Source organism: Bufo bufo, chromosome 4, assembly GCF_905171765.1.
Source record: "Bufo bufo chromosome 4, aBufBuf1.1, whole genome shotgun sequence".
Lineage (NCBI taxonomy): Eukaryota > Metazoa > Chordata > Amphibia > Anura > Bufonidae > Bufo > Bufo bufo.
The window spans coordinates 284,138,621-284,152,226 of record NC_053392.1 but is presented as its reverse complement, the minus strand read 5'-3'; the positions used below and the strand labels follow the sequence as shown (position 1 = coordinate 284,152,226).

The 13,606-nt window shown below is 40.6% G+C and overlaps 1 protein-coding gene across 2 annotated transcripts in view; it reads right to left on the bottom strand.

Annotated features, from left to right (window-relative positions):
* The window catches only part of KCNQ5 (potassium voltage-gated channel subfamily Q member 5), a 699,309-nt gene that overhangs the window by 24,771 nt on the left and 660,932 nt on the right, over window positions 1-13,606 (bottom strand). For both annotated transcript variants that reach the window (XM_040428645.1, XM_040428646.1), the window contains one exon: window positions 4,340-4,448. In XM_040428645.1, coding sequence (XP_040284579.1) covers window positions 4,340-4,448 — 109 coding nt within the window. The remainder of the gene's footprint in view (window positions 1-4,339; window positions 4,449-13,606) is intronic.

Sequence of the window (13,606 nt, the reverse complement as noted above, 5' to 3'; positions counted from 1 at the left end):
ACCATGAGATGTGTCTTTCGACATGGTTGTTTAAGAAATAAGTGAGAAGCAACTTATTGCACCAGTTGGGGTTAAATAACTTGTTGCCAGCTGAAAGATAATCGCCCATGCAGTAATTATCCAATAGGAGGCTCATAACTATTTGCTTAGTTAAATCCAGGTGGCAACTTTTTTTTTGGACAGGCAGTGTACTGTATATACATGTGTGTGTACTATCAGAAATGCTACGTAGGGTCCATCTCCAGAAAATTAAAACCTGCATCCAGGGACATTTAAATTATATTTACAACCAAAATAATTCAAGCAGGGACATATCTGATGCATTGGGCCATTTTGTTAAAGCACATGACAGATCAACGAAAGCATTCAGAGTCCTGGGCATAAAGAAGGTTTTCAACCCCCCCCCGAGGTGGTAACAGACAGCAGTTGTTTCATAATCGTGAGGCTTACTGGATATTTCACTGCCACATAGTCCATGGTCTCAATTTAAAACCAGAAATGATGCTACATTATATCTGGGGTGCATAAAACGTGGTGATATAATAATGTTATTATTATTTTATGCAAAACAATTACCATTTCATTTTAATTGTTATGATGTGATATGTAATATTATTGACATTATGCCCTATATATGTTTTTATTTTCATCATATTGGTTTTAATTTATCTCTTTTTATATGGATTATTTAAGTCCTTGTCAGGTGTTTTTTGTGGAATACAATATCATCACTCGCATCTATGTATTAATGACTCTGCACCTGATGATGGGTGGGGTATAGCCCCTATATATACCTTGCTGTTTTCTATGCATGTTAGTCATGAGTAAGACTGTGTAACAGTTGATATGCCCTGGAATGTTTTTAATATGTATTTTTAATAAAGCTGGAAATATCTTTTAACCCTTCATACTACTGTAGAAGCTGTTGTGAGTTTTTTGTCTATAGCAGTGTTTCCCAACCAGTGTGCCTCCAGCTGTTGCAAAACTCCAACTCCCAGCATGCCCGCACAGATAAAGGCTGTCCAGGCATGCTGGGAGTTGTAGTTTTGCAACAGCTGGAGGCACATTGGTTGGGAAACACTGGTCTATAGCATAAATTTAGACCAGCCAGCCACAAGATGCGCCAGATTTACCACACTGGTGAAAGCTGTGTGATAGATATGGCACTTCAGGCTAGAAAACACACACTTTCCTCATTTTAAGCCAACTTTAGAGCATAAAGCCTCATTCACATGTCAGTCCTCCACGGACGTGTGCTGTACATGTTCTCCACGGACAGCACATGTCCCCATTCATTTTTGGGTCCATTCACACATCCGTAAGTGTTCTGCGGATCCGCAAAACACGGACACTGGCAATGTGCATTCCGCAATTTGCGGACCGCACATCGCCAGCACTATAATAGAAAATGCCTAATCTTGTTCGCAATTGCAGACAAGAATAGGACATGTTCTATTTTTTAGCAGAAACGGAAGCACGGATGCGGAAGTGCGGATCCACAAATGCGGACAGCACATTCCGGCCCCATTGAAAATTAATGGGTTTGCACCCGTTCCGCAAAATTGCGGAACGGATGCGGACCCATTTTGCGGACGTGTGAATGGACCCTTAATGTGTGTATTCACACATCCGTTTTTTACCACGGTCTGTGGGTCCATATTTTTAGCACAGATGCATGCTCTATTTTATATGTGTTCATAGATCCATCACGCCCATTATAGTCTATAGGTCCGTGAAAACCTCGGATGCCATCCGTGTTTCATCTGTTTCACTGATCATTAGGAAGAAATGCCACAAAAATAATTTTTCTGCTGTGCAGTGTCAGTGAAACACAGATTACACACGGAAATTAAAAAACGGACACACGGACTCAACACTGGTCCATCACGAACATCTTCACAGAGGCATCACTGAACACCTTTTCACGGATTTAAGCACGGACATGGAAGTGTGAATGAGGCTTAACTCTGCACAAGAAAACTGGAGTACAACAATATTAACTTTGGTGCAAGTTATGATTTACACTATCGTTCCCACTTTTGAGTGGAAAAAAGGCCAAGAGTGGCGCATACTGCCATTCTTTTTTGGCATAAATAGATCATGGATCTGCCAAAATGCTTCCGTTACAATAATACAACCGCATGCATCCGTCATGAATGGATCCATTTGTATTATGTCTTCTATAGCCAAGACGGATCCGTCATGAACACCATTGAAAGTCAATGGGGGACGGATCCGTTTTCTATTGTGCCAGATTGTGTCAGAGAAAACGGATCCGTCCCCATTGATTTACATTGTGTGTCAGGACGGATCCGTTTGGCTCCGCTTCGTCAGGCGGACACCATAATGCTGCAAGCAGATGTCCGCCTCCAGAGCGGAATGGAGACTGATCGGAGGCAAACTGATGCATTCTGAGGAGATCCTTTTCCATTTAGAATGCATTAGGGCAAAACTGACCCATTTTGGACCGCTTGTGAGAGCCCTGAACGGATCTCACAAATGGAAAGCCAAAACGCTAGTGTGAAAAGAAGCCTCAGCTGTTTCCATAACTCCAGCCACTCTGGCTGCTGCATAAGAGGGGTATTCTGGCTGAGGAATAGCCCTTTAAGATCATCCCATACATTAATGAGGATTTCTATCTAGCTGGCATTTAACATGCTAGTTTTAACACTGTGTTCTCAGAAGTGGTTTGAAGAGCAGACACTAACCTTCAAAAATAGCACTCTTTACACTTTCAAATTTGAGGAATATATAGTTTCTTTAAAACGTATTCGCTGTACCACCTCGAATTTCTCATGCTTTTAACAACATTAAATCACAATGGATTTCACTGGGCTTTTAACACTGGTTTTCCTCCAGGATTTCACAGGATTCCACTCATATTACCCTTCACAAGAACACGCTTTTAAGAGTTTGCTACAGAAATCTATACTCACAGCAGTAAGACTGTCATTATAATACTTATGGTGGCAATGCTTTACTTTTGGTGTTAGATGATGAATGCTTCTTAGCATCCTATTATCAGAACTATCAGTCACAGTCGGCTCTGCTCTGCTTCCCGGGCTACTGTCTATTGCGCTGGCTCCCACACTGAAGGCGGAGGCCCAGCAGCCAGAACAGTACGCAGCCTGCACCACAGACATTGGCGGGCCTGTGCTGCAGGTTAACCTCAAAATGACACCGATTTAGAAAAACAGTTACACAAGTGGACAAAATTGTTGGTACCTTTCAGTTATAGAAAAAAAGCCCTGCAATGGTCACTGAAATAACTTAAAACCGACAAAAGTAATAAAAATGTACAGAAAATCAACTAATGAAAATCAGACATTGCTTTAGAATTGTGGTTCAACAGAATTAGAGATCTGACCTGAGGTCTAATGAACATTGGGGGTCTGATTGGGGCTCTGAGGTGAGGTCTGATTGAGGGTCTGATTCTCCTCCTCCAAAACCTAGGTGCGTCTTGTGGACAGGTTTATCTTATAGGCAGCAGGTGCAACAGCAGTGTCCGGTTGCCGGGGGAACCAGGGCTGCGGGTGGCCTCTGCTGACGTTGGAAGCCCAGGGCAATGAGGAGCTGCACCAGGGCATGCAGTCGGCAGCTCCACCTGGCACCTGGCATACAGGCGTGAGCTGTCTTCCTTCAGTATAAAGGCTGGCACCTGCATATGCAATTTCTTGCCCTCTGGCTCACTCTACTGGTCCCTTGCATTTATTGAAGACTCCTTTGGCTTGAATTTTGGGATTTGGTATTGTGACTACGTTTTTGGCTTCTGACGTTTTGATACTGTATTGACCTAATGGTTCTGAATTTTTGGCATGTTTGGTTTTCTCGTTTGCCTCAGGCATATCTTGTACTGCATTGTCTGACTGGCATTTGACACTTTTTCAGTACGACGTCTCTCCTAGTGTTTGTCCGTTTGTCGCCTCTTCACATATTGCAGTATAGGGACTTTTATCTAGTTCTGGGGGTCACTGCCTACGGTGATTGTGCAAGTAGGTAGGGAAAGTGGGTCCAGGAGGTGTTAGGGCTGCACTATCCCTGTTTGTGTGTGACGGTAGTTATTATCCTGACAATAACTTTTCTAGGAAGGATAGTTACAGACAAGATGATACCAATTTTGTTTTTGTTTTATTTTTCTCATTGTCGTGCAGGAAAGGGTTAAAGTTGCCTAAAAATATATATCAGCATTAGTGTTTAGTTTGTATTTAATTTATTAATATTTTTGGGACGTGTCTAAGCACATATCAATTGCTAATATTTAGGAAGGCAGATGGCATATACAGTACATGTATAATAGAATACTATGACATTTTGATCTTGTCTTTACATTTTTACTAACCTGATTGCTCGGATAACAGTTTTAAGAGGTGGGGTTAGATCTTCTACTGATACATCGCAGTGACACCCTTTGTCATCATGTACTTCCTCTGTTCCAAGGTTGGCATCAGCTAAAACGATAAAATCAAACTCATCATGATATTCATGGGAATTTCAAAACTCCAGCCATTTATAGTTAACCCCTTAAGGACTCGGCCCTATTTCACCTTACGGACTTGGCCATTTTTTGAAAATCTGACCAGTGTCACTTTAAGTGCTGATAACTTTAAAACGCTTTGACTTATCCAGGCCATTCTGAGATTTTTTTTCGTCACACATTGTACTTCATGACACTGGTAAAATGAAGTAAAAAAATATCATTTTTATTGCAAATTTCCAAGTTTCAATTTCTCTACTTCTATAATACATAGTAATACCTCCAAAAATAGTTATTACTTTACATTCCCCATATATCTACTTTATGTTTGGATCATTTTGGGAATGATATTTTATTTTTTGGGGATGTTACAAGGCTTAGAAGTTTAGAAGAAAATCTTGAAATTTTTCATAAATTTTCAAAAACCCAATTTTTAGGGACCAGTTCAGGTCTGAAGTCACTTTGCGAGGCTTACATAATAGAAACCACCCAAAAATGACCCCATTCTATAAACTGCCCCCCTCAAGGTATTCAAAACTGATTTTACAAACTTTGTTAACCCTTTAGGTGTTCCACAAGAATTAATGGAAAATAGAGATACAATTTCAAAATTTTACTTTTTTGGCAGATTTTCCATTTTAATAATTTTTTTTCCAGTTACAAAGCAAGGGTTAACAGCCAAATCAAACTCATTATTTATGGCCCTGATTCTGTAGTTTACTTAAACACCCCATATGTGGTCGTAAACTACTGTACGGGCACACGGCAGGGCGCAGAAGGAAAGGAATGCCATACGGTTTTTGGAAGGCAGATTTTGCTGGACTGTTTTTTTTGACACCATGTCCCATTTGAAGCCCCCCTGATGCACCCCTAGAGTAGAAACTCCATAAAATTGACCCCATCTAAGAAACTACACCCCTCAAGGTATTCAAAACTGATTTTACAAATGTCGTTAACCCTTTAGGTGTTCCACAAGAATGAATGGAAAATAGAGATACAATTTCAAAATTTAACTTTTTTGGCAGATTTTCCATTTTAATAATTTTTTTCCAGTTACAAAGCAAGGGTTAACAGCCAAACCAAACTCAATATTTATGGCCCTGATTCTGTAGTTTACAGAAACACCCCATATGTGGTCGTAAACTACTGTACGGGCACATGGCAGGGCGCAGAAGGAAAGGAATGCCATACGGTTTTTGGAAGGCAGATTTTGCTGGACTGTTTTTTTTGACACCATGTCCCATTTGAAGCCCCCCTGATGCAACCCTAGAGTAGAAACTCCATAAATGTGATCCCATCTATGAAACTACACCCCTCAAGGTATTCAAAAAAGGATTTTACAAACGTTGCTAACCCTTTAGGTGTTCCACAAGAGTTATTGGCAAATGGAGATGAAATTTCCGAATTTCAATTTTTGGGCAAATTTTCCATTTTTATCTATTTTTCCCAGTAACAAAGCAAGGGTTAACAGCCAAACCAAACAATATTTATGGCCCTGATTCTGTAGTTTACAGAAAAACCCCATATGTGGTGGTAAACAGCTGTACGGGCACACGGCAGGGCGCAGAAGGAAAGGAATGCCATATGGTTTTTGGAAGGCAGATTTTGCTGGACTGTTTTTTTTGACACCATGTCCCATTTGAAGCCCCCCTGATGCACCCCTAGAGTAGAAACTCCATAAAAGTGACCCCATCTAAGAAACTACACCCCTCAAGGTATTCAAAACTGATTTTACAAACGTCGTTAACCCTTTAGGTGTTCCACAAGAATTAATGGAAAATAGAGATACAATTTAAAAATTTAACTTTTTGGGCAGATTTTCCATTTTTATAATTTTTTTCCAGTTACAAAGCAAGGGTTAACAGCCAAACCAAACTCAATATTTATGGCCCTGATTCTGTAGTTTACAGAAACACCCCATATGTGGTCGGAAATAGCTGTACCGGCACACGGCAGGGCGCAGAAGGAAAGGAATGCCATACGGTTTTTGGAAGGCAGATTTTGCTGGACTGTTTTTTTTGACACCATGTCCCATTTGAAGCCCCCCTGATGCACCCCTAGAGTAGAAACTCCAAAAAAGTGGCCCCATTTTAGAAACTACGGGATAGGGTGGCAGTATTGTTGGTACTAGTTTAGGGTACATATGATTTTTGGTTGCTCTATATTACACTTTTTGTAAGGCAAGATAACAAGAAATAGCTGTTTTGGCACAGTTTTTATTTTTTATTATTTACAACATTCATCTGACAGGTTAGATCATGTGATATTTTTATAGACCAGGTTGTCACGGATGCGGCGATAACTAATATGTATACTTTTTTTTATTTATGTAAGTTTTACACAATGATTTCAATTTTGAAGCAAAAAAAATAATGTTTTAGTGTTTCCATAGTCTGAGAGCCATAATTTTTTCCGTTTTTGGGCGGTTACCTTGGATAGGGTATGATTTTTGCGGGATGAGATGACGGTTTTATTGGCACTATTTTGGGGTGCATATGACTTTTTGATCGCTTGCTATTACACTTTTTGTGATGTAAGGTGACAAAAAATGGTTTATTTAGCACAGTTTTTATTTTTTATTTTTTACAGTATTCATCTGAGGGGTTAGGTCATGTGATATTTTTATAGAGCCGGTCCAAACGAACGCGGCGATACCAAATATGTATACTTTTTTTATTTATGTAAGTTTTACACAATAACAGCTTTTTTAAAACAAAAAAAAAGATGTTTTAGTGTCTCCATATTCTGAGCTATAGTTTTTTTTATTTTTTGGGTGATTGTCTCAGGTAGGGGCTCATTTTCTGCGGGATGAGGTGACAGTTAGATTGGTACTATTTTGGTGGGCAAACGCCTTTTTGATCGCTTGCTGTTGTACTTTTTGTGATGTAAGGTGACCAAAAAATGGTTTATTTAGCACAGTTTTTATTTTTTACGGTGTTCATCTGAGGGGTTAGGTCATGTGATATGTTTATAGAGCCGGTCGATATGGACGCGGCGATACCTAATATGCATACTTTTTTTTTGCCCCTATATTTTACCAATTTTTTTATAACTTTATTTGGGGAAAATGACGTTTTTGTTTATTTTTACTTAAAACTTTTAATTCTTTGGGGGGAAAACTTTATTTTTAAACTTTTTTTTTCACTTTATTTTTTGTCCCACTTTGGGACTTGAACTTTTGGGCGTCTAATCCTTTACAATGCATTCCAATACTTCTGTATTGGAATGCATTGGCTGTATGAGTAATACTGTGTGTATTACTCATACAGCTTCCGGCCTGTGAGATCCAGGGGGCTGGATCTCACAGGCTTGTCACTGGAAGGCAGCCTTCCTTAGACATCGCGCTGCCTTCCATGCCATCGGGTCCCCCCCACAGCCGCATGGGGACCCGATGGCACCGCGACCACCGCCGCCGCACAGGGTAAAAGCCGCAAACCGCAGGTCTGAATTCACCTGTGGTTTGCGGCGATCGCCGATACGGGGGGGTCACATGACCCCCCGGCGTTGTGACAGGATTCCTGCTGAATGATTTCAGCGGGCATCCTGTCACAATTAACCCCCGCCGCGCCACAATCTACTTTTAAACTTAGGACGTAGCGGTACGTCCTGAGTCCTTAAGGACTCGGCAAACGTAGCGTACCGGTACGTCCTAAGTCCCTAAGGGGTTAAAAGGGTTTTCTCACTTCAGGAAATTGTAGATAAAGTCAACACAGGAGGCAATATGGACAATCACATTACATTAGTAGGGGTCTTGTATTGACTTCCTCTACATGATAAATGCCATTTGCTGAAGTGAGTCAACCCCTTTAAGGCTGAAACAGACATTCGGCATATAATCTATGGGCTGTATTAGACCTGGAGATAGTCAGCCAGACCATTGATAACAAGCGTTTGTAGGAATTCTCGTTAGCGACAATGTGCCATAAAAGTGCAGCAAAAGTGCAGTTGATTACCCGATGAACAAGCAAATTTTTAATCAGACAAAAAAATTGTTTACCAGCGGCAGATCATACGGTCTAAACGCTCTCTGCTGCTAGCAAATAATAATTCTGTATGGGGACGAGTGATGCCATTAGTGATTGCTCCGCCCCATACTGCGGAGGAGATCGCTGCATGTAAATGCGGCGGTCTCCTCCACTGACGAGCAGATGATGGCAGGGATGGAATGCTTCCTTTCTGACAATTGAAATGCTGATCTGCAGGTCTAATATAAGCCTAACTGCATATAGTAAATTATTGCTGCCCACCAAAAAATCACTATTATGATTATTGCTGATCTGTAAAACTCGGCATCTCTCTAGTCTGATAAGTCTGGCTTCTTGGTGGAGCCAGCACTTCTCACTGGCAAGCTTTTCCTACCCGTGTTACCTCACTTTTTTAGGATCACTTCATTTTAATGTCATTGTATTATGTTGATTAGTGTTGATCACGAATATTCGAATTTCAAATTTTTATCGCGAATATAGGTACTTCAAAAATTAGCGAATATTTCAAATATAGTGATATATATTTGTAATTTCGAATATTCGATTTTTTTTTTATCAGTACACATGATCCCTCCCTGCTTCTAGCTTGTGGGCCAATGAGAAGGCTGCAGTATATTTGACTTTAGGAGTAGTGTTGTTTGCGAATTTCCGAATTTTTATTGCGATTTTTTTCAACTTACAACTATTAGACAAAGAAGATTATAGCACTATATTAGCTAAATTGCTCTATATTCATTTTTTTTTTGAATATTTGCTATATTGCTATAACTTTGTTTTTTTCGAATATTCGTAATATTCTAAAACAAGAATATATAGCAATATAGTGAATATTCAAAAAAAATAAAAGAATTTAGAGCAATTTAGCTAATATAGTGCTATAATCTTCTATGTCTAATAGTTGTAAGTTGAAAAAAATCAACGAAAATTCGCATATTACACGATCATTACCTTGCCGATTTTTCGAGTAAAAAAAATCGTAGAATTTGCGAATATTCTACGAATATTCTACAAAATATTCGCGAAATATCGCGAATTCGAATATGACCCCTGCCGCTCATCACTAATGTTGATATCATCAGCAATTTACCAAGAGAACATGAGTGCCTAATATGGTAAAATAAACTTTATTCATTCATCATCATGCCACTTTTTGTGCCACCTGATGTATGTATCACCTGAGTGGGATACCCAATTACGACCTACTAGAGACATCACTACACCATGCCAAGACTGTCTTGCCCACTTACATGACACATGGATGTAAACAGATTTGGTGAAAAAGCAGTGTCAGCTGTTATTACCAGATAGTGGTCAAGTTTTTTTTTTATCCAATGAAAACTTATTTTTGTTCAACAGCTGCAACTACTTCAACCTCAAAAGTACAGACCAGATAGTTTCTATGTTTTTATTGATCCCAGAGATAAATATTAAAGGGGTTGTCTCACTTAAGCAAATGGCCTTTATCATGTAGAGAAAGTTAATACAAGGCATTTATTTTATTGTGATTTTCCATTTATTGCCTCCTTCACTGGCTTCATTCATTTTTCCATCGCATTATACACTGCTAGTTTCCAGGGGATGTTGCCACTGCTGCAGCACAGAAACAAGGTGGCCGGGATGGAAACTGCTGCACATGCCGACCTATGCCCACTCTCATGGTCCGAGCCACCAGAGAGGCCAGCTCTTTTTCCTTTAGGCCTCTTTCACACGAGCATGTCCGGATAAGGTCCGGATGCGTTGCGGCAAACCCGTGCGAGTAGGTACCCAATTGCAGTCAGTTTTGACGGCGATTGCGTTCAGTTTTTATCGAGCGGGTGCAATGTGTTTTGCACGCACGTGATAAAAAAATGAATGTGGTACCCAGACCCGAACTTCTTAACAGAAGTTCAGGTTTGGGTTCGGTGTTGTGTAGATTGTATTATTTCCCCTTATAACATGGTTATAAGGGAAAATAATAGCATTCTGAATACAGAATGCATAGTACAATAGGGCTGGAGGGGTTAAAATTATTATTTTTTTTAACTTACCTTAATCCACTTCCCCTTATAACCATGTTATAAGGGAAAATAATAAAGATTGGGTCCCCATCCCGATCTTTTACCATGGTGATGGATCATGTGAAGGACGTCATCAAAGGTCCTATTCCTCAAAGATGAAGACAGAAGAGATGCTGGCTGCGCGAACAAGTGGATTAAGGTGAGTTAAATTATTATTTATTTATTTTTTAACCCCTCCAGCCCTATTGTACTATGCATTCTGTATTCAGAATGCTATTATTTTCCCTTATAACCAACCGATCGTCTCTTAGCAACCGTGCGTGAAAATCGCACCTCATCCGCACTTGCTTGCGATTTTCACTCAGCCCCATTCACTTCTATGGGGACTGCGTTGCGTGAAAAAAACACAATATAGAACATGCTGCGATTTTCACGTAACGCAAAAGTGAGGCGTGAAAATCACCGCTCATGTGAACAGCCCCATAGAAATGAATGGGTCCGGATTCAGTGCGGGTGCAATGCGTTCACCTCACGCATTGCACCTGGGCGGAAATCTCGCCCATGTGAAAGAGGCCTTAGTGTGCAAGCATGACAGCATGACAACGCTGCTAGATTGCACTGGTGGCCGTAACCCCTGGAAATTAGCAGTGTATAATACGATGGAAAAATTAATCAAGCCAGGAAAGGAGGGAATATGGACAATCACAATACATTAGTAAGTGCATTTTGCACCTTCGTGACCAGGCTTATTATTGAAAATCTGACATGTATCACTTTATGTGGTAATAACTTTGGAACACTTTTACTTATCCAAGCCATTCTGAGATTGTTTTCTCGTGATACATTGTACTTCATGACAATGATAAGGTGACAGTTTTATTGGTACTATTTTGTGGTACATATGATTTATCGCTCTATATTATGTTTTTTGTGAGGCAAGGTAACCAAAGAATGGATGTTTTGGCACTGTTTTTTTTTTTTACAACGTTCATCTGACAGGTTAGATCATGTGCTATTTTTATAGAGCAGGTTGTTACGGATGCGATGATATCAAATATGTCTACTTTCTTTGTTTGTTTCAGTTTTACATAATAAAGCATTTTTGAAAAAAAAAAAATGTTTTTGTGTCTCCATTTTCTGACGCCATTTTTAAAAAAAAAAATCTGCCGATCATCTTGTGCAGGGACTCTTTTTTTGTAGGAAGAGTTGATGTTTTTATTGGTACAATTTTTGGGTACATATAATTTTTTGATCATTTATTATTACACTTTTTGGGGCAAGGTGACCAAAAAATTGGTAATTTTGGCACAGTTTTTATTTATTTCTTTTTACAGCGTTCACCTGTGGGGTTAGGTCATGAGACATTTTTATAGAGCAAATTGTTACGAACGTGGCAATACCTAATATGTATACTTTTTCTTATTACACAATAATAGCATTTTTGAAACAAAAAAAAAGTTTTAGTGTCTTCATAGCCTGAGAGCCATAGCTTTTTAATTTTGTGGCCGATTGTCTTAGGTAGAGTCTCATTTTTTGCGGGATGAAGTGACGGTTTAATTGGTACTATTTGGGGGGGGGGGCATATGCCCTTTTATCGCTTGGTTTTGCACTTTTTGTAATGGTTGGTGACAAAAAAAATTTCTTTTTTGGCACTGTTTTTATTTTATATTTTTTACAGTGTTCACCTGAGAGGTTAGGTCATGTGATATATTTAAAGAGCTTGTTGTTATGGACACGGCAATACCAAACGTGTGTTTTTTTAACTTTTTTTTAAACTTTTTTTGACTCAGACCCACTTGGTTCTTGAAGATCCAGTGGGTCTGATGGCTCTACAATACACTGCAGTACACTATATAGTGTACTGCAGTGTATTTTCATTCACAGTAAGCCTGATCAGGCTCCTGCCCCTGGCAGAGCCCTGTCAGTCTTACATACCATGGCAAGCCTGGATGCCTGTGTAAGGCGTACAGTTGCCATGTTAACCACCGGGACGCTGCCAGAGTAGAGCAGTGGCCTGATGGGAGGGGGGAAGGAGGGAGCTCCCTCCCTCTGTTATGCTCAATCGGGACGCTGCCACAGCAGCGCAGCGCCCGATGGGGGAAGGAGGGAGCTTCCTCCCTGTTAACACCTTCCATACAGCGGTCCCTGCGGATCGTAGCATGGAAAGGGTTAAACACCCGACATCAGTGCCAGCACCGATGTCGGCCGTTACAGTAGATTGTCAGCTGTATGTTACAGCTGACAATCTACTACTGCTTGGCCATCCTAGAACATTGTGGGGGTGGGGGGTCCCGCTTCTCAATTCTTAAAGATTGTGGGGGCGGGGAGGGGTGCTGGGTTCCGCTCAGTCATCCTGAATGTGTGTGTGGGTGGGGTGATCAACACAGCAGCGCAGACCCTATATCCTAAACACTCACTGAGGAGATCGGAGCTGCGCTGCTGAACACTGCGATTTGTCAGTCAATTTGATTCACATTGATTCAAAGGCAGGGACAAGGCTGATTAGTCCCCTGCCGAGTGCCCGGACAGCTCTGCTGTCCGTGACACACGTTTACGTTTACACACGTTTACATGCAAAGTGTACTTGCGGTGACACTTTGATCTCATGACGTACTGTGTACTTCAAGATGCGGTAACTAACACCAAATCATGACGTACACTTTACGTCATTGGTCATTAAGGGGTTAAAGGGTTTGTGCAGGCATTATATATTGATGACCTATCCTCAGGATAGGTCATCAATAGCTGAGTAGCGGGGGTCCAACACCCAAAAACCCCGCCTATCAGCTGTTTCAAGAGGCGGCAGCACTCCTGGGAAATTATTCTGTAAAATTTAATAATTCTGGGTTTTGCAGTCAAGGAGGTGGTCCTATCAGTGATTGATAGTTATCTCTGTACACAGTCATAGCGGGAAGGCTGTCAGTCACTGATAGGACCGACTTCTTGTCTTCAGTCAGTGACTGACAGCTATCTCTGTATACACAGTCATAGAGGGAAGGCTGTCAGTCACTGATAGGACCGTATCCTTGTCTTCAGTCAGTGACTGACAGCTATCTCTGTATACACAGTCATAGAGGGAAGGCTGTCAGTCACTGATAGGACCTCCTCCTTGTCTTCAGTCAGTGACTGACAGCTATCTCTGTATACAC